This window comes from Festucalex cinctus, chromosome 7 (assembly GCF_051991245.1).
Source record: "Festucalex cinctus isolate MCC-2025b chromosome 7, RoL_Fcin_1.0, whole genome shotgun sequence".
NCBI classification, from domain to species: Eukaryota; Metazoa; Chordata; class Actinopteri; order Syngnathiformes; family Syngnathidae; genus Festucalex; species Festucalex cinctus.
Genome location: NC_135417.1, coordinates 8152530 through 8172843, shown reverse-complemented (window position 1 = coordinate 8172843; position 20314 = coordinate 8152530). Strand labels below are relative to the sequence as shown.

General features: G+C 37.7%; 2 protein-coding genes across 3 annotated transcripts; one reads left to right on the top strand and one right to left on the bottom strand.

Moving 5' to 3' along the window:
- The first annotated feature begins 87 nt into the window (after positions 1 to 87).
- tomm40 (translocase of outer mitochondrial membrane 40 homolog (yeast)) lies at positions 88 to 6644 on the top strand. Of its 2 annotated transcripts, XM_077526120.1 has the most exons (9): positions 88 to 224; positions 1140 to 1378; positions 1481 to 1641; positions 2865 to 2966; positions 3042 to 3147; positions 3256 to 3378; positions 4718 to 4794; positions 5075 to 5177; positions 5261 to 6644. In XM_077526120.1, the coding sequence occupies exons 2-9, from the start codon at positions 1159 to 1161 to the stop codon at positions 5398 to 5400; spliced, it is 1032 nt and encodes a 343-aa protein (XP_077382246.1). In that variant the 5' UTR covers positions 88 to 224; positions 1140 to 1158; the 3' UTR covers positions 5401 to 6644. The 2 variants fall into 2 exon arrangements, with proteins under 2 accessions (XP_077382246.1, XP_077382245.1); XM_077526119.1 differs by having other exon boundaries at positions 218 to 316; positions 5075 to 6644.
- On the bottom strand, positions 5916 to 19011 carry LOC144021887 (meprin A subunit beta-like). The gene is made up of 17 exons (XM_077526118.1): positions 18902 to 19011; positions 18642 to 18717; positions 18497 to 18515; positions 16430 to 16459; positions 16297 to 16319; positions 16086 to 16170; positions 14963 to 15080; positions 14574 to 14755; positions 13698 to 13910; positions 13233 to 13394; positions 12933 to 13163; positions 11770 to 12222; positions 7332 to 7505; positions 7121 to 7226; positions 7004 to 7036; positions 6835 to 6876; positions 5916 to 6685 (listed from the first exon to the last, which is right to left on the bottom strand). Exons 2-17 carry the CDS (start codon positions 18702 to 18704, stop codon positions 6604 to 6606), a joined length of 2016 nt encoding a protein of 671 aa, XP_077382244.1. The 5' UTR covers positions 18705 to 18717; positions 18902 to 19011; the 3' UTR covers positions 5916 to 6603.
- Between the last annotated feature and the right edge of the window lie 1303 nt (positions 19012 to 20314).

The window sequence follows — 20314 nt, the reverse complement described above, 5'->3', positions numbered from 1 at the left end:
ATGAACCCACTGATTGGCGAATGACCCCCGTGGAATGACGTCAGCGCGAGTGGGCTGATCCAGTGGCGTTTCTGACCAATAGCCAGACGCATCTGCTCGACTCTAGCCAACCGGCAGACTTTGATACCGGAAGTGGGTGGATCCTCGTCAACTCCGGCCGCAGACGCTGCGGTGAACTTTACCGGTGCTGATCTCCCCCCCTCCCCTGGAACCAATCCTTTCTCGTGAGTAAATGAACCATTAAATTCCACGATTGCGTTCAGAAAACGAAACAAAAGCATAGCTGCTTGTGCGAGCGGACACAATATTATAATCGGTAATTACACGTACCGGACGTTTGGATCTCGTGGCCATCCACATGGCTCTGGCTGCAGCTAGCTAGTTAGCATGCTAGCAAAATCCATGCTAGCTAACATGAGCCACTTCGGGTTAAATGAGAAGTTACTGCGGCTTTCAAATGGTGTCGGTCGTGATACTTTGCGACTACTACAGCCTGTAAATCGCACAGTGTCCACCACAACCAGTACGGTTCGCCTGGAAGAAGTACAAACGGACCAACTGGGCCTTAACTAAAAGCTGCTCTACTGTATTACTACTGTACTTGAATGTGTGCTAATGTTTCTTTTGGTGGCTGACGATGTACTTCGTCTAATTCTCATTGACATTCGTGTGAAATACTTCATTTAAATTCCAGTGTGATTAAGCTTTGTGTGTAAAGCTCACATGGCTTAAAGGGCTAATTCTGGTGCTGCTGCTGCTACTAGTAGTAGCCACTAGTTAGTAAAAGTAGAATCCATCATTTACCCATCATTTGAGAAGTGAAACAAATTATACAAGCAAACTCTTCTCAGCAAATGAGCAACTTCTTGTATAAAATAAAAGTACATCAATAGATGTCATCATTCAGCACAGTTCATGTTAAAAACATTAGTTTTCATTGCTATTTTTTGGCAACACATCTTAGTGTCTTTGATTTTGACAATGTGTTGTAAATGTTGAATATATCCCTTTTAAAAAAAAACATGGTCTGCCAAAAGTTTGAGCTGCCATCTGATTAAGGCCTCTGCGGTGCTCCAAAAGAGATTATTTGCTTTCTTATCATGTTCCGTTCAATCATCTATGCACTCTTTTCCTTGCAGTCTGTACAGTCGTCAGAGTATGGGCAGTGTGCTGGCTGCCGCCTCCCCCACGCCCGCCCCGGCCGCTGCCGGAGTGGGCCAGGGGGTCCCGGGGTTGGTTTCGGTTCCCCCCGGGTTCACCATGCCCTCCGTGTCCTCCGTCCCGCCGTCGTCCGAGCTGCAGATCACCGACGTGGCCCAGTCGGCGTCGTCACTCCCCAACCCGGGCACCTACGAGGAGTGCCACCGCAAATGTAAAGGTGAGCAGCGGTCGTTTTAAAAAAACAAACAAACAAAAAAAAACACAAGCGGTCCTCAGCTGACGAATATCATCTGATGAAGTAACGCTGTTTTTTTTGCAGAGTTGTTCCCTCTCCAGATGGAAGGCGTGCGATTAGTGGTGAATAAAGGCTTGAGTAACCACTTCCAGGTCAGCCACACCATCACCCTCAGCACGCTGGGCGACTCCGGCTATCGATTTGGCTCCACGTACGTCGGCAGCAAACAGACGGGACCGGCCGAGGTAACGACAGGCAACCGCCATCTTACATCCGTGTGGAGTGTGCCAAAATGATCTGAAAATTCATCATTGATGAAAAGGTTATAGTTCCATGGAAAAAGTCATTATTCTATTGGGGGGAGGGGTCAGGAAGTAATTCTGTGAAGGAAAAAGTCCAACTAAGAGAGAGACAATAAAAATAAGAGGAAGTCATGATTTGACAAGGAAGTCATCATAACTTCCCGAGTGTATTTTGAAATGAAATCATAGAAAAGGTTGCGAAAAAATACATCATTTTACCTGGGAAAAATTAATTTAAAGAAAGGAAAAAAGCCATGATTTTATAAGAAATAGTAATCATTTACTGAGTCATCATTTTAACAGAAAAATTATTTTATTTTAATAATTACTTGTGATTTGTGACTATTTGTATTTATGGTTTGCAATTTTGTGGTAAAAAAAAAATTCTGAAAGTAATGAATCATTTCCCAAGAATAATTCATCTTTTATTTTTTATTTTTACAAGGAAGACAAAAAGGAAAAAGCCATAATTTTACAAGAAATAGTAATCATTTCCTGAGTCATCATTTTAACAGAAGAATTGATCAGTTTATTTTAATAATTATTTGCGATTTATGACTATTTGTATTTGTGATTTGGTCATTTTGTGAGGGGAAAAAAAAAAGTCTTAAAGTAATGAATCATTTCCTAAGAATAATTCCTCTTTTAGTTTTTTTACAAGGAAGACAAAATGGAAGGAAAAAAGTCATGATTTTATCAGAAATAGTAATCATTTCCTGAGTCATCATTTTAACAGAAAAATTTATTATTTTAATAATTATTTGCGATTTGTGACTATTCATATTTGTGATTTGTAATTTTGTGAGAAAAAACAATTGTCTTAAAGTAATAAATCCTGTCCTAAAAATAATTTATCTTTTATTTTTTGTGAAGAAATGATTTTTTTTTTAAGTAATTAATTAAAATTTAAAAAGCCTGGTCAGTGGTACAAGAAAAAAATTGCAATTTCACTAGTAAAAAAAATTAATGAACAAAGAAAAAAACTGCATCTTCTTAAAAATATGTTGAGAAAATTACATTTATTTTTAAAAAGTCAATTCATGAGAAAAAGTCATTTTACAAGAAGTCCTTCCCTTTTCAGAGAAAGTTTGAAATTGAAATGTGTGCAAACGAGTGGAAGGAAAGATTTAAAAAAAAAAAAAAAAAATTTTTGCGTTTGCCTTCAGTCGTTCCCGGTCCTGGTGGGCGACATGGACAACACGGGAAGCCTCAACGCGCAAATCATCCACCAGCTCACCTCCGCCGTCCGCTCCAAAATTGCCCTCCAGGTAACGTCGTACTTCCCGTCTTGTTGTTCAAGCGCGTTGTTTAAAATAATGCTTGCGCTGTTGTCGTCTTTGCAGACCCAGCAGCGCAAGTTTGTCAACTGGCAGTGCGACCTGGAGTACCGCGGCGCCGACTTCACGTCCACCCTCACGCTAGGAAACCCGGACGTCCTCGTAGGCTCCGGTACGACGGGGATGTTGGGCTCGTTTGCTTGCTTGTCTTGAAATGGAGACACTTCCTGTTTGCTTTTTATTTTTTTATTTTTTTTTTATTTATTATTTTTTTCTTCAGGCATCGTCGTGGCCCACTATCTGCAATCCATCACGTCCGCGCTCGCTCTGGGCGGGGAGCTCGTTTACCACCGGAGACCCGGCGAGGAAGGAACCGTCACCTCCCTCCTGGGAAGGTACACAGGTAAAAATAAAAATAAAAAATAAAATAAAAACATTAATGGCCACAATGAGAAAGTCACGCTTTTTAGAGAGCAAAAACAAACATTTTCATTTTACGAGAAATGAGAAAAAAAAAACACCTTCAACTAATTTTGTTAATTTCCAAAGGGAAGAAGTTGTCAGTTTGTAAGGAAAAAAAATGTAATGTTATAAAAAAAAATACATCACTTCTATCCCAAAAGTCACTTTTTTTTTATATATAATTATTTATATATATATGTATATGAATATATATATGAATATATATATATATATATATATATATATATATATATATATATATATATATATATATAATATACAAGGTGCTGCTTTGCGTAATTTAAAGGACAACATTTAAAAGCCGTTACAAACAAGCGTTAGACATTGGAAGGCAAAGTAAATAGATACACGTCGTTTCATAAAAATCATAAAATACGATAACCTTTTTTTTTTTATTATTATTATTTTTTTAATTAAAAAAAAAAAAGTCATATTTTACAAGAACACTGTATTAACTTTTTCAGGAAAATACTCCTGCCTTCCCAAAGAAGACAATCTTAATTTTGCTTAAAAGAAAATAGGCATAATTTTACAGGAATGAAAATTTTCATTATTTCACGAGAAGTCATTTTATTAATATTCATTTATATAGCGCTTTTCCATCTATATGAAAAGTGAAAAAAAAAAAAAGTGACGTGAACAAGGTAATAATTCCAATTGCTAATCTGCCTTACAAAAAAATATTTTTATGAGGAAATAGTCACAATTTTGCAAAAAAAAAAGCACATTCATAATTTTGCAAGAAAATATTGTCATTTTTAGGTGATAAATTTACAAAAGTCATTTTACAAGAAAAATGCATAATTTGACGTGAGGTTGAAACATTTAGGATTTTTTATTTATTTATTTTTTTTAAGTGTATCCCAAGTGAGGGCATTATAGGAAACAGTGTTCACCCGTGATATTGCCATTCATAGTTTGGGGGATATAATCATGTATTATGACAATTTACAATGTATCTACTTTACTTTGTATAATGCCCTTGCAGATGGGGAAGGAGAGCCACAACCATTGTCTCATACAGTTTTGTTCTTATAAAATTTTAAACCTGGTGATTTGTTTCTTAAGGTGGAAAGCACTTTTTTTTTCTTTTTTTTTTCCTTTTCATTGTGGTTTAATATTTAATGTTATCCCCAGAGCTCTTTTTTTTTTTTACAACTTCATTTGATGTTTTGATATTTCCTCATCTTGAGAAAGTAGGTGGGCATCATACAGAAGGTGAATGTGTGATTATGTGATGATGTGTTTGTGGTCGTCAGGTAGCAACTACGTGGCCACGTTGACGGTGGGCGGAGCAGGATGTCACGCTACGTACTATCATAAAGCCAACGATCAGGTACATCGTCAACGTCACGCCGCTTATCCAAATGTCAAATATAATTTTACTTCAACTAGGGTCAAATACTTTGCACAACGTGATCGTTTGACAAGTGTTAGGGACGCATGATAATGCGATTTTCACAAACCAATAATTTAGAAAGTGCCGATGTTGATAACTAATAAGCTGATAATTGTTTTGATTAAAGCTTGTTTTCAGAATTCCCATAATGAATATAAAAAAAGAGAATATTACTTCCCGGTGTTTTTATTTATTTTTTATTTTGTTGCTGTCACAGTTGCAGGTGGGCGTGGAATTTGAAGCCAGCACGCGGATGCGAGAGACCACCACGTCGTTGGGTTACCAGCTGGACGTGCCCAAAGCCAACTTGCTGTTCAAAGGTGAGCCCGCCGCCACGCCACGTCGCGCGACGATATTAACCAGCCTCTTCCGGGCGGGCGGGGCCCTTCGCGCCCCCCCTCAGGTTCCGTGGACAGCAACTGGTTGGTGGGCGCCACGCTGGAAAAGAAGCTGCCGCCGCTGCCGCTCACGATGGCGCTTGGAGCCTTCCTCAACCACCGCAAGAACAAGTTCCAGTGCGGCTTCAGCGTCATCATCGGCTAGACGGGCCCCGAACCGCCCCCGCCCCGCCCCCGCCCCCAGGACCCAGCTCGCGGTCAGAGACATGCAAACACACACACAGGAACCCGGACCGAGTTTTTTCCCAATATTACATTCAGAGACGCTCTTTTAACTACTGTGATTTCCGGGGGAAGACGCCAGATCGAGACGGCACCGACCGAGGCCGTGCCCGCGCGCCGTCGCGCGCTCGTCTTTACTTTTTTTTTTTTTTTTTTTCTTTGGAAGAACCGCCCGCGCCGGGCCAGGCAAGGGCGTGGATGTCGCGTGAGAATCAAAGCGAGTTCCGTGCGTAGACGTAATATATATGGTGATCGTCGTGTGTGATGGACGCAAAAATAAATGTCATGATTTTTTCTAACGATGCTCGAGGCCCGTTCTTGAAAGTTCACATTTGAATTTTGGTGGGAAATCCAGATTATTCTATCGATACTGATTGTGAAAATTAAAAGGCAAAAAAAAAAAAAAAAAGACATGTTTCTGCAAGAAACTACAAGAAACAAGTTTCCTGATGTTTTATGATTGCGGTTATAATTTTCAACCATTCCTACAATAAAAAAAAAAAAGACCATAACAATCAAGACAAATATGATTTACAAAAAAAATGTAAATACTAAATGACAATTTCATGATCAAAAATGTGACATTTTACAAGAATACAGTTTATCATCAAACAAAAAAGTAAATTAACAATAGAGAAGTACAAATTTTACCGAAAAAAATCATAATTAGGTCACAAATTTGAGGAAAGAACATTAGTTGAAAATAAATCGCAATTAAAAAGTCAGAAAGACATTGATTAAATGCTCAGTCAAAAATTTTATGTGAAAAAGTCCAAATATGTTGAGTGATTTATTAATGCAACATTTTCATGGAACTAAAGATAAATCAATGATTTTTAATATATTGCAGCATTTCAGATGGCTGCTGGTTTGCATTGTTTATCTTTGGTTGGTGAATCTATTCTTGTGAGCCACAAAAAAAAAAAAAGCATACTTGCCAACTTTGCTTGTGTAAAAACAGGGAGATTTGTTCAAGATTTTTTGGGGGTTGAAAGTTGGCAAGTATGAAGAAGTCGCTTTATTTCCGCCACCTTCACCTCAAAAGATGCAAACTGCACATTTCACAAACAATGTCGTGAGTTGTGTTGTTTTTTGTTTTTGTTTTTTTTTTCTCCTCGCCGTCCTTTCACGGGATGACAAGCATCAGGACCCCCAAGAGGACCAGGACGGTGGACGACGACGACATGCCGGGACACGAACAAAAAACGCTGCAACCGGAGAATAATGAAGAAAACATGAAACAAAAATACTTACTGGACGATTCAACATGTGGAATGTTATGTTTATATTATGCTGGTTGGTTGCTTTGTTTTTGCGCTGCTGTATCGGTGTACCTAATAATGTGGGCTAAACTTACCCATCACAAGTTGTGTGAGGAAGTGGCATGGTGGTGTGTGTGCTGTGGAAGAACATCAGCATTATTATTATTATTATTATTATTGAGTGCATGGTGTCAAATTCTCATAGTTCATGACAAGCACAAATTGGAATAACAAGAATGAATTGAAAAGCATGAAGATTATTACCTGCTCCAATCAGGAAGTTGTGTGGTGACGGTGCTATGGAAAACATTCGTCTTCATTATCAAATGTTCAGAATTCTCATCCATCCATTCAGATATTGTTTGTCATTGTATTGTATACCGTGAAGTACAGGGGCCTTCTTGGTCTTCTTGAGGAGGATGCGTGACCTGCACTGGTGTCACTTCAGGACACGGCAGAACGTGTCCGTCCACCAGAGGACTGATGTCTAGCACACAAAACACATCACATCACTTTTCGACTCAGTCTTCTTTTTCTTCTGCTTTCTCGCTTCTTCGATTTGCGTGTTTGTGTCATGTTTTTGTGGTCCTGCCTTGGAAGCTGTAGGCCAAGACGAGGCTTCCTCCCTTGAGGAATTGTCTGCTCTTCATCTCGTCCAAAGTGGCAAAGGATCGCCAGCCATACAGCGTGCCGGTGAACGCCAACTGGTTGTTCTCGTCCACGCCCGTCCAGCTGCTATTTCGAGGGTCGCCCCAAATGAACCTGCCTGCAAGTGCATGAGAACAAAACAATCAACTTAACCGTTCGTCACCATGAGTTAGGAACATGCTACACAATTTACAACTACTGTAACTAGTTGTTGAAAAAGAACAAAAACAAACAAAAAAACCCCACCTTACTAGATACATGGTCATTAAAAAACAACAAAAAAACGGTTTATTATACATAGTCGGGTTTTTTTTACATGGTCTTTTTTTTTTTTTTTTTTTTTTCAAATAAAACGCCTCACTATACATGGTCTTTTTTTCTTCTTCTTTTTTCAAATAAAACGCTTTACTATACATGGTCTTTTTTTTTTTCTTCTTTTTTCAAATAAAACGCTTTACTATACATGGTCTTTTTTTTGTTTGTTTTTTTTCCCCCAAAAAAAGAAAACGCCTTACTTTCCATGGTATTTTTTTCCCCCCAAATAAAACGCCTCACTGTACATGGTCTTTTTTTTTTTTTTTTTTTTTTTTTAAATATATAAAATGCCTTACTATACATGGTTTTTGTTTTTCCCCAAAAAAATAAAACGCCTGACTATACATGGTTTCCTTTTTTTCCCTTTTTTCTTAAAAAATAAAACGCCTTACGATACATGGTCTCCCCCCCCCCCCCCCCCAAAAAAAAATAAATAAATAAAACGCCTTACTATACATGGTCTTTTTCCCCCCCCAAAAATAAAACGCCTTACTATACATGATCTTTTTTTTCCCCCACTAAAATAAAACGCCTTACTATACATGGTCTTTTTTTTCCCCCCCAAAAAATAAAACGCCTTACTATACATGGTCTTTTTTTCCCCAAAAAAATAAAACGCCTTACTATACATGGTCTTTTTTCCCCCCCCCCAAAATAAAACGCCTTACTATACATGGTCCCCCCCCCCCCCCCCCCCAAAATAAAACACCTTACTATACATGGTCTTTTTTTTCCCCCCCAAAAAAAATCATACGCCTTACTATACATGGTCTCCCCCCCCCCCCCCCCCCCAAAATAAAACGCCTTATTATACATGGTCGTCCCCCCGGAATAAAACGCCTTACTATACATGGTCTTTTTTTTTTTCCCCCAAAAATAAAACGCCTTACTATACATGGTCCCCCCCCCCCAAAATAAAACGCCTTACTATACATGGTCTTTTTTTTTCCCCCAAATAAAACACCTTACCATACATGGTCTTTTTTTCCCCCCCAAAAAAATAAAACACCTGACTATACATGGTTTCCTTTTAATCCCTTTTTTCTTAAAAAATAAAACGCCTTACTATACATGGTCTTTTTTTCCCCCCCAAAATAAAACGCCTTACTATACATGGTCTTTCTTTCCCCAAAAAAATAAAACGCCTTACTATACATGGTCTTTTTTTTTTTCCCCCAAAAATAAAACGCCTTACTATACATGGTCTTTTTTTTTTTCCCCAGATAAAACGCCTTACTATACATGGTCTTTTTTTCTTCTTCTTTTTTCAAATAAAACGCTTTACTATACATGGTCTTTTTTTTGTTAGTTTTTTTTCCCCCCAAAAAAGAAAACGCCTTACTTTCCATGGTATTTTTCCCCCCAAATAAAACGCCTCACTATACATGGTCTTCTTTTTTTTTTTTTTTTTTTTTTTTTTTTTTTTTAATATATAAAACGCCTTACTATACATGGTCCCCCCCCCCCCAAAAAAAAAATGCGTTACTATACATGGTTTCTTTTTTTTTCCTCTTTTCTTCCCCCCAAAAATAAAACACCTTACTATACATGGTCTTTTTTTTCCCCAAAAAATTAAAATGCCTTACTATACATGGTCTTTTTTTTTCCCAAAAAAAATAAAACGCCTGACTATACATGGTCTTTTCCCCCCCAAAAAATAAAACGCCTTATACATGGTCTTTTTTTCCCCAAAAAAATAAAACGCCTTGCTATACATGGTCTTTTATTTTTCCCCACCAAAAAAAACGCCTTACTATACATGGTCTTTTTTTTCCCCAAAAAAATAAAACGGCTTACTATACATGGTCTTTTTTTTCAACCCCAAAAATAAAACGCCTTACTATACAATATACATGGTCTTTTTTTTTCCCCAAAAAAATAAAACGCCTTACTATACATGGTCTTTTTTTTCAACCCCAAAAATAAAACGCCTTACTATACATGGTCTTTTTTTTCCCCCCCAAAAAATAAAACGCCTTACTATACATGGTCTTTTTTTTTTCCCCAAAAAAATAAAACGCCTTACTATACATGATCTTTTTTTTTCCCCAAAAATTAAAATGCCTTACGATACATGGTCTTTTTTTTCCCCAAAAAAATAAAACGCCTGACTATACATGGTCTTTTTTTTCCCCCAAAAAAATAAAACGCCTTACTATACATGGTCTTCCCCCCCCCCCCCCCAAAAATAAAACACCTTACTATACATGGTCTTTCCCCCCCCCAAAAAAAATAAAACACCTTACTATACATGTCCCCCCCCCCCCCCCAAAAAAAACGCCTTACTATACATGGTCTTAACCCCCCCCCCAAAAAAAAAATAAAACGCCTTACTATACATGGTCTTTTTTTCCCCTCCCCAAAATAAAACACCTTACTATACATGGTCTTTTTTCCCCCCCCGAAATAAAACGCCTTACTATACATGGTCTTCCCCCCCCAAAAAAAATAAATAAAATAAAACACCTTACTATACATGTTTTTTTTTGGTTCCCCCCCCCCCCCCCAAAAAAAAAAAACGCCTTACTATACATGGTCTTTTTTTTCCCCCCAAAAAATAAAACGCCTTACTATACATGGTCTTTTTTTCCCCCCCCAAAAAACGCCTTACTATACATGGTCTTTTTTTCCCCCAAAAAAATAAAACGCCTTACTATACATGGTCCCCCCCCCCAAAAAAAAATAAAATAAATAAAACACCTTACTATACATGGTTTGTTTGTTTGTTTTTCCCCCCAAAAAACGCCTTACTATACATGGTCTTTTTTTCCCCCAAAAAATAAAATGCCTTGCAAAACATGGTCTCCCCCCCCAAAAAAATAAAACGCCTTACTATACATGGTCTTTTTTTTTTCCCCCCAAAAAACGCCTTACTATACATGGTCTTTATTTTCCCCAAAAAAATAAAACGCCTTACTATACATGGTCTTTATTTTCCCCCAAAAAATACAACGCCTTACTATACATGGTCTTTTTTTTTCCCCAAAAAAATAAAACGCCTTACTATACATGGTCTTTTTTTCCCCTCTCCAAAATAAAACACCTTACTATACATGGTCTTTTTTTCCCCCAAAAAATAAAACGCCTTACTATACATGGTCATTTCCCCCCCCCTCCCCAAAATAAAACGCCTTACTATACATATATATATATATATATATATATATATATATATATATATATATATATATATATATATATATAAAAACAAGACCATGTATAGTGAGTCATTGTATTTTGGGGGGGAAAAAAATGCCTTACTATACATGGTCTTTTTTTTTGTCTCAAATAAAATGTCTTAAAATAAAAAATAAATATAATATGTTTAAAAAACAAACAAAAAACCCCCCACTATACAAGGTCATTGTTTTTTTGTTTTTTTAATGGTCGTTTAAAAAAAAAACACCTTACTATCCATGGTCATTAAAAATAAAAAAAAGTGTGACTACATACACATGGTCGTTTATTTTATTTTTTAAATGTTTTTTTTTTTTTTAATGCTTCAACGCAACATGGTCATTAAAAAAAAACTAAACACAAAAAAAAAACGCCTCACTATACATGGTCATTTTTTTAATGGCCTTTAAAAAAAAAAAGAAAAAATGAAAAGAAAAAAGCCTTACTATGTACATGGTAATTTTTTAAAAAGAAAACATCTTACTATGCATGGCCGTTTAAAAAAACGCCTTTTTATAAATGGTTATTTAAAAAAAAACAAAAACAAAAAAAAAACAGCTTACTATACATGGTCGTTTTTCAAAAGAAAACACCTTAATATACATGTTTGTTAAAAACAACAACAACAACAACAACAACAACAAAAAACCTAGGTATACATTACAAAAAAAATAAAATAAAAATTGTCATTGCTGCACTGCCAATGTTAAGGACATGCAGTTTGTGTCGAATCTGTTGGCCCTCTGGGGGCCCCTGCTGGCCCCAAACCTGAAGATTAACTTAAAGTAGTCGTCTTCAGGCTTGGGGCCAGCAGTAACTAACTAGTGGCTAGTTGGCTATTAAGCTAGGATAGACAGATGAGTTAACAAATGTGATGGACGTGTACTGACCATCCTCAAAGGTGCCGTTGTTCGTCGTGAGGCTTCTCTGCTTGGACATCCTCATAATTGCGGAAGGTTCCTGATCCATCATGACCGGAGTAAACTGGTGATGATCGCACGGCCAGATCAGCTCGTCGTCGTTTGTCCCGTTCAAAAGCTGAAAGTAGACTCCCACGAAGGTCACGCTCAGTATGGCCACCGTGCGGTAGGCGTACCCGGTCGCCGTGTAGCGTCTGGGACCGTAAAATCTGGTGCCGTTGGCGCTGGAGTTCAGCAGGTTCTCCAAGTCGTCCAACTGCATCGTGCCGTGCGGACATTCCGTCTCTGACACGTTGATGTCGTCCACGGAGAAGCCGCCGCCGTCGCTGCTGTTGGAGCCTTTGACGGCTTCAAACTCCACCCGGAAGAGCCGGGAGGCGTTCAGGGACACGTGGTGGATTTGCCAGTGGGATGTCGCTGCACCTGCGCAGAGGGGGCGGGGTCTATTTTTAATTAGGGTGTCACAATTAGTATGTCCATTTTGAGTTCATTTAAAGTTCTTTTAACAACACTCATTTTCTAAAACTCACGATTAATTACCGTCAACACACATCAACATCAAAATTTAGCAGTAATAAATGTCATAATAATAATGCATATATTTGCGGAGACTGGCGTCAAGTTGTATTTTACAATTTCAAAAATATGCAGGAATTTCACAAGTTACTTCATGTTAAAGATTAGATAGCTCTTAATATGAAATGAAAAATGCACTGAGCCGTCACCAATGTCTTACAAATGCCATGATGCCATCTAGTGGCAGAAAAATGACCTCCAAACAAATCAATATCACACCTTGTTTTTTTACAGTACAGTACATCCTTTATGAATTATTATGAAATGACTGTATCAGTGACTAAAATATGCAGCCATGTTTCTATTAGTTTAACATTTTTTCCCGCTTTTAAACAAGAGTATGAAAGCTTAGAAATGATTTTTTGGCACATTTTATTGTACATTTAGAACAGAAGATATCAAATTTGCGGTTAAATGCGAGTTAACTATTGAAGTCATGCAATTAATTACAATCACAAATTTTCGGCTGATATTGACACCCCTAATTTTTTACACGATACTGATCAAATGTCAATGAAAACTTACTTTCGTCCATCCATGCATGTGAGGATGCTTACCAGTGATCTGTCCCACCAAGTGACGATGTCCCGTCGAGTCTTCATCGTGTGTAAACTCTCTGATCCAGATGTTGAGCCGGTCCGACGGACCCCCCGTGTGGTAGTAGTAGAACTGGAGGCACTGGACGTGACACTCCCTGCTGGGACTCATCAAGGGGGTCTCCAGGAAGGCCGAGTCCCCCTCTTGGCCCGACGTGATGTTGGCGTGCATGAAGTAGCCGCCCTCTACGCCTATACGACATCGCGGTCTGATGAGCGCCTCGCACCTTTTGTGAGCGTGTGTTTCCACTGTTATCTTACATTGCGAGCTAACGTTGGAAAGGCCGGTGTGGTCACAGGCGGGACCGCCGGCCGCTTGTGTCGCCATCTGCCAGCCTTGGAGTCCGTCGGTCGAGCAGTCGGTCATGCTACACCGGTCGCCGTCCACAAAGCCGCAGTACGCCGTGAACGCCACGTGGGAGGCTACGGAAGGGAACGCGTACGGGGAATCAGCATCATCGCTAATAAACAAACATTCATCTGCACTAACTAACTACGGAATCGTAGAGCTGCCAATGTGGAGTAAACATTTTTGGCTGGTGAGTATGTTCAAACATGTTCATGTTCATGTCATGTCATGTCATACATATATACATGTATGACATGGCATGACATGTATACTTGATTACTTGCTTGATATTTTGATGTAAATGTTTTGATGTCCAAATAATCGAAATCGTCTATTATTGTATTCTCATCTATGATGTTTGCGCGTGTCGTACTGACTGCAGTTGTAGAGGAGGTTGAGTTCCAGGACGTCGCGCTGACTCATCTCCAGCCGCTGGCCAATCACGTCCTGGAAGGCGGGGTCCTTGGTGATGATGGTCGAGCCGTTGCCGTTGCTGAAGAAGTTTTTCCCATAATGCATCACCGACATGTAGTCGTACGGGACGCCCTGGGTGATGCTGCCATTGGCTTTCAGGAAATTGTGCTCGTTATCTGGTAGCACCGTGCAAATAAAAACGTTAACGTCGCCTGTCCGCGTTTTGAGATTTTACACAAATGAAATTTGAGAACCAGCTAGGCTCACTACTTTTCTTTTTTTTTATTTTGCAGGGGAGAGATTTCAAGCAGTGGATTTGCTGATTTAGATGATGATGATTAGTTCACATTTTATAAAAAAAAAAAAAAGTCAGGTTGATTTGCATTTGTGCAGTTCTAGCACCCTCTGGTGTATAGTGTTTTAGTGCAGTTTAATTATATTATTATATACAGTATATTCATATCGTGAGCGTCCTATCATTATAATATCGTATCATGATATTTGAGATTTCTTACATCCCATTTAATCTTGAACTCAACATGTTGCTGCCGTCAAAGGCAACGCTCATTGATTTAATTGACTAAATTTCATAGTTTTGATTTGGTTGAAAAAGAACAACAAAGTCATCTTATGTAAAAATGTTAAATAAGTTATAATATTATTATTTAAACAATATTGTTTAATTTAAATGTCTGTTGAAACCAAAAGAACGACGTTGAGCCTTGATTGAACTCAAAGGGAGCACAATCGCGAAACAGACGTGGTGCTCCTAGAGGGCAACAGAGGGAACTGCAGGCAGTCTCTCGAGCCGTGTCCGGTGACGAATATAGATTTGGAACCTGCGAGGATGTTTTCGAAGATGATGGTCACGTAGTTGTCTCGGTCTTCCCTGGACTGCTCGTGGTAGAAGCCGAGCGCGTGCAGAAATTCGTGTTCCACGGTGGCAATTCGGTCACAGAACTGCCCGATGGAGAGGTCCTGACCCTCGGGCATCATCACTCGCCCGATATATGAGAAACACCTAGCGGGGACAAAAAAGGACAGTTTGAACATTCAGCACGATATTTCAAGTAAGCTCGGTGAATTAATGGGTGAGTTTTTTATTTTTTCAGCGAGGGTGATAATAAACAAGGAAATGCGTCATTATTCTACCATGTCTGTCATTTGTTAAGCAGCCTGCGTCTGACATATTGGAAACTTGTGGGAAGCGAAAACGATTTGAACTGACCCATCGAGTTTTTTGACGCTGATGAAATAGAGCTCGTCGTCCCGCACTTTGAAGTCGATGCAAGACTTGAGCCGAAACTGCTCCTGGGCTCGCAGAGTTACTCCTTTCGCATTCAGGTCTGACACACAACAAAAACAAGACATTTGCATGCGATTGCTCAACTTGAATGTTTTTCAGCACAACAACAGCAATCAGTGATTTGAAGGACTTCAAATGACTTCCCGTCATTTTCACTGAAGCAACCCTCGGCTCTTTCACTGGATTTTGACAGATTTTGCAAGGCTCACACAATATTGTGTTCCATTGATATAAAAACATGGAACCTCCCAAAAGAAAGATTAGTGTCGCTTCTTTCTTCAGGGAAAAAAACAAGTATATTTCTATCTGTTTCCGTTTTGCATGAATTAGCATTCGGAATAAAGCCAAGTTTCATCATTATTCACAAACCTGTTGAAAACACTGGAGGGGAAAAAGAGCTTGTTTTCAACATGGCCCTGGTTGATCTCTTATACTCTGCTGCCAACTTCTGGCTGTTTTTTGTTTTGTGTTTTAGTCGTAACTACCATTGCTTTAAGCGACCTCTCCAGGTAAGAGGCTGCGTCAAAGTCTTCTGTATGCTCTAGCATTAAAAAAAACAAAACAACACCATGGCAATATTTAAAATCTCAAGTTTTTATTCATTTTTCATTTTTCATTCAAATTGAAAGCTGCTCAAAGTACGGTATGCAGGCTGCCCCTAGTGGAAAGCAAAGCACTCAATTACGCAATTATATTTTTATCTTCAGTGCATTTGCATTGAATGTTTTCAAAGTGGTTATTTTTAAAACATTTATTTGGGTGCAAATTTTTTTGAACCACTATGCAATACATTTTAATTTTAGTGTCATGTTTCATTTAAGTACATTTTTGTGTTTTGCTATATTTTAGCCCCGTGTTAATGGTTGAATTATTGATAATTTTACACTAGCTTAAAATAATATTGGCGATACCGGTATATTTTTTCCGGAATAAAATCTCTCCCTTGTCTTTGATGAACACTTGGACTAACACACATGCTATTATAATGTTTTGCAATGAATTTTTGGAGGCGGTACTAGTAAAAAATGTGGTGTGAGTCATTTACCGAGGCTGTCGTCCAGCACGTAAGGTACCGGCAGCGTCCACAAGAGGCTCTCGGAGCTGACGGCGCTCCGCTGGAATGGCGGAGGCTAAACAAAAATAACAAATAAAAATAAAAAATAAAATAAAATAAAAAATCACACCTGTGCACACTCATTCCTTTCCATTTCACATTTACACAATACAATCAAAACACATTGATCAACAAAACTCACCAGGATGTCATCATACAATAAATCTACGAGAAAGCCAAAATTAAAATTTGAGATATGTATATTTGAATGGAAAAAAAAAAACGTTGAAGATTTGGAGGATGATACATGAAACTGTTGTAAAGGTCAACTTTACCCATGTCTGCGTCATTTTCTTCGTCAACATCTACAAAAAAATACACAACAAATTATGATTTCACTACAACTCAAATTGATGACATACCATACTTTCATTTTATAACTCTCAGATTCCGACAATATTTTCTAAAAAAAAAATAAATAAAAATTACAAAGAAGATAATGAAAGTGTGATCAATTCTCCTCACTACAAAAATCAAAATATAGAATAGAAATAGATTTTTTTGTTTGTTTTATTCAGTTTCATTTATTTGGATTGCGTTATTGATTGAGTCAAATAAAATAGTTAATAAACGTATAGTTAATACATGTAAAATAGTTATATCATATTAATGGTTATTTTAATATTTTTTTTGTTCTGTTCATGATTTTGTTTTATTGAGCATTTGTTTTAGTTCAAATTATTAATACAGACTTTGGAAAAATTTGGAGCATTCGGGCATGGAGGGCGAGGGCGTGGCCATTTAGAGTGCCTCGTTTCATTTCTCGGAGGGCCCCTCCTCTTTGGTGCAGTTTTTCATGCATGCCAGATTTTGCTTGGTTGGCGTTTGTTGATCTCACTCTGCTTTATCTATCCTTCCTTCCTTCCTTTAGTCTTTCCTCTGGTCGCTTGATGTCTCCCTAATCCGGTTGGAATTCAGATGGTTCTAGGGTTGGTGAAAGATTCTGGATTTGTAACTCTATTGGTGGAGGTTGGTGTTGGATATCACTTTGCTTCATATTTTCTTCCTATGGTTCTTCCTCTGGTCTCCTGACAACGTCACAATTCGGCCGGGAAGTATGCGGTTAAGGTGAAGGGTCTTGGATTTATAGCAGATTTCAGGTGAATTGAACAGCATAAACACGCACGCATGTTGACTCAGGAAGGCTGCCGAATGAAGAATATAGCTGTCAAAATGTGATAGGCGGTGGCCGATGTACTCCGTAGAAGCGGGTTTGGAAAATAAAGGAAGTCAAGCTAGATTGATAAAATAACCTGCGAAGAATTTTGCTTACGAAAGCTTCTTGGAACGCATTGTGTTCAACTGTTCATATCTTGGGGCCCCATCACAGTTAAAGCGGCTCATTTCCTCATTCTCTCTTCTCCAGGTTTCACATTTGGATGCCACGTGCGAAAGAAAGGCTTCCATGTGTAGAGGGCACATGGGGGTCAAGTGCATAATAAGACAAAAAAAAAAAAAAGTGTTTTGTGTTCACAACAATGGTGAACACGTTTGTTGTTGAGAGTTGCTCTTATCGCTCAACTAGAGATAAGGAATGATTCTTTCTGATGCCGGCAGTGATTGTAAAGCAGGAAAAAAAAAAAAACACTTCAACGTGACTGCTATACAACATCAAAACCTACAAGATTGTGCTCTGATCACTTTATATCAACTACATTTTTCTTTTTCTTGAGCAGTGGGTCATAGATTGTAAATTTCAGGCAGACGTGCCACTTACCTGTTTGAAAACCGACGCTGGTTTCGGTGAATTTCCGCAAAGTAGATGACGTAAAATTAAAAAGTTTTTTTTTTTTTGTAAGCAATTTACGTTTCTACTGAGCCATAACGAAGCCACCACATTGTCCGTGGGCTAATAATCTCTGAAAAACATGTAGCCTTGCATGCATAAAAATATTAAATGGTGAATGATGATCATGACTTTAAGATCAGTAGAAAAATAACCTTGATTATTTTTTTCACGGCAGCTGAGCGGGCTGGGCCACGGAGCGATTTTGACAGCGAAAGAAAAAACCCCCAAAAACGTTTCAGTCAGTAATGATTTATTATTGATGCACCTATTTACTGATATGTATTTATTTCTTTTCTTTCCCGTAAAACTCTAAAATGGGGCGTGTCTCAAGATATGGGAAGAGAAAGGTAGGCATGGCTATATTGAGGAGTTTTGAAGGGCCATTTTACTGATTTCCACAAAACAAAATGACAACATTAAAAAAGCAAACTAATATTTTCTGGGAAAAAATAAATAAATACATCGAGAATGTATTGGTAAAAAATGGGCCATCCCAGCCTGATCGTCCCAAATATAACGATTATACAAATAAATTGTGAACAAAAGGACTCACCCACTATTTGCGATACATTCTAGTAGGGGGGAAAGAGATGTATATAATTAGCAATTTTATGAAACAGTATTGAAATCAAATGAATGGACTTCCCATCCCCACAAATATCATGACTTTCCTTTTTCTATTTTTCTCATAATCTTACACTGGCTGTCGGTGAAGCCACAGAAACGAGCACGTTGACCATCAGGAAAATGAAGCCTCTCATCCTCGGACGATGTCTGAAATGCAAGAAAAACAAAAAACAAAGAGGCAGATTATTTATATATATATATATATATATATATATATATATATATATATATATATATATATATATATATATATATATATATATATATATATTTTTTTTTTTTTTAAATGTGATGTGCTGTAATGTGCACTATAGAAATAAATACGACTTGCCTTGATGTACAATGAGTTTACCGTGTGCCTCGTTGTCCTCCTCGTTGTGTTCCTGAGAGGACACTGGAGGACTTTATAAAAGTTGACATGTGACAGGTGAGTGTTGACAAGTTCCCAAAAGAAGCCGCCCCGCCCACATTGATCAGCGCCATCTTGATATGCATCGACGACAACAACAACGGTGGAAACATTTGCTTGGAAAAAAGAAAGATGGAATGATTTATCGCAAAACTGCAACCAAAACTAAGTTGAAACCTTATCTTGGAACTCTAACCTCAAATGAAAATCCAAATTTTGAAAGCTTAACCCTAACATTAATTGAAAACCCTAACGTGACGGTGTAACTTAAGTCACTGACTTGAAAACCTAACTTAGATTCCCAACTTGAAACCCTAACCTGAAAATACTAATTAAAAACCCAAACACTAAATTGAAACCCTAATTTGAAGTCCTTACCTTAAATTGAAACCCTAATTTGAAACGTAACCTTAAATGGAATCCCTAAATTAAAACAAAACCAAAAACCCTAAATTGAAACCCAGACTTGAAACACTAATTTGAAACCTTAACCCAAAACTATAAAACGAAGCCTCAATTTGAAACTCAAACTTGAAAACCTGACATAAAACCCTACTCTGAAACAGTGTTAATTTTGACAAGAAATTTTAATTTAGTTTTATAGTCTTTTGACTAAAATTAATTCAAGTTTTAGTCATAATGTAGTCATCTAATTGTATTTTAGTTTTAATCCAATTTTAGTCAATGAAAATAAAGTGTAATTTTAGTTGACCAAAAAACAAAAAAATAAAACAATTTTAGTGGACTAAATTGAGAGTTTATTGACATTTTCCTTCAGCATACATTTAAACCTTTATACAGAAAAAAAGGTTCTGTATAAAACTACAGAAACTACAGTTACACACCCATTTGTAACTGTAGTTTAACATTTAATATGTTCAACGATGTCTTTATTCCCGTAATTGTTTCAATGGAAGATGTTGAATGATATAACTTAGTATTCAACTAAATAAAAAAAAAAGTGCATAAATGCTTGAGATTAATCTAACAGCTGCACAATGAATGTAAACATGTTTGAACATTCAATAAAGTGAACACTGACCAGTTTCCGAGTGGTTCTTATCTCCAACCCGGGTTTCGTTCCTTCTGATTGGATTGTGTGAATTTTCGGCACTGTTTTGTTTTCGTTTTAGTCACTGACGGAATTGTCAGTCAATTTTAGTTATCGTTATAGTCTCACTGATTGACTTCTATTTTAGTTTTCGTTTCATTTTCATGTGAAAAAGAAAAATTTTGTGACGAAAAATTTTGGTTGACGAAATTTTCACTGCTTTGAAATCGTAGTTTGAAACCGTTGTCACTTTATGTCGCTGTCCAGATGGTTGAGAAGTGTGC

Coding starts and splice junctions, on each gene's coding strand:
- tomm40 (XM_077526119.1), top strand. CDS start 1,159: ATGGGCAGTGTGCTGGCTGCCGCCTCCCCCACGCCCGCCCCGGCCGCT. Junction 1,642..2,864: donor AACAGACGGGACCGGCCGAG/GTAACGACAGGC, acceptor GTTTGCCTTCAG/TCGTTCCCGGTCCTGGTGGG. Junction 2,967..3,041: donor GCTCCAAAATTGCCCTCCAG/GTAACGTCGTAC, acceptor TCGTCTTTGCAG/ACCCAGCAGCGCAAGTTTGT.
- LOC144021887 (XM_077526118.1), bottom strand. CDS start 18,704: ATGAGAGGCTTCATTTTCCTGATGGTCAACGTGCTCGTTTCTGTGGCT. Junction 13,911..14,573: donor CTTCGAAAACATCCTCGCAG/GTTCCAAATCTA, acceptor CGGTGCTACCAG/ATAACGAGCACAATTTCCTG. Junction 7,506..11,769: donor CAACGGCACCTTTGAGGATG/GTCAGTACACGT, acceptor ATGCACTTGCAG/GCAGGTTCATTTGGGGCGAC.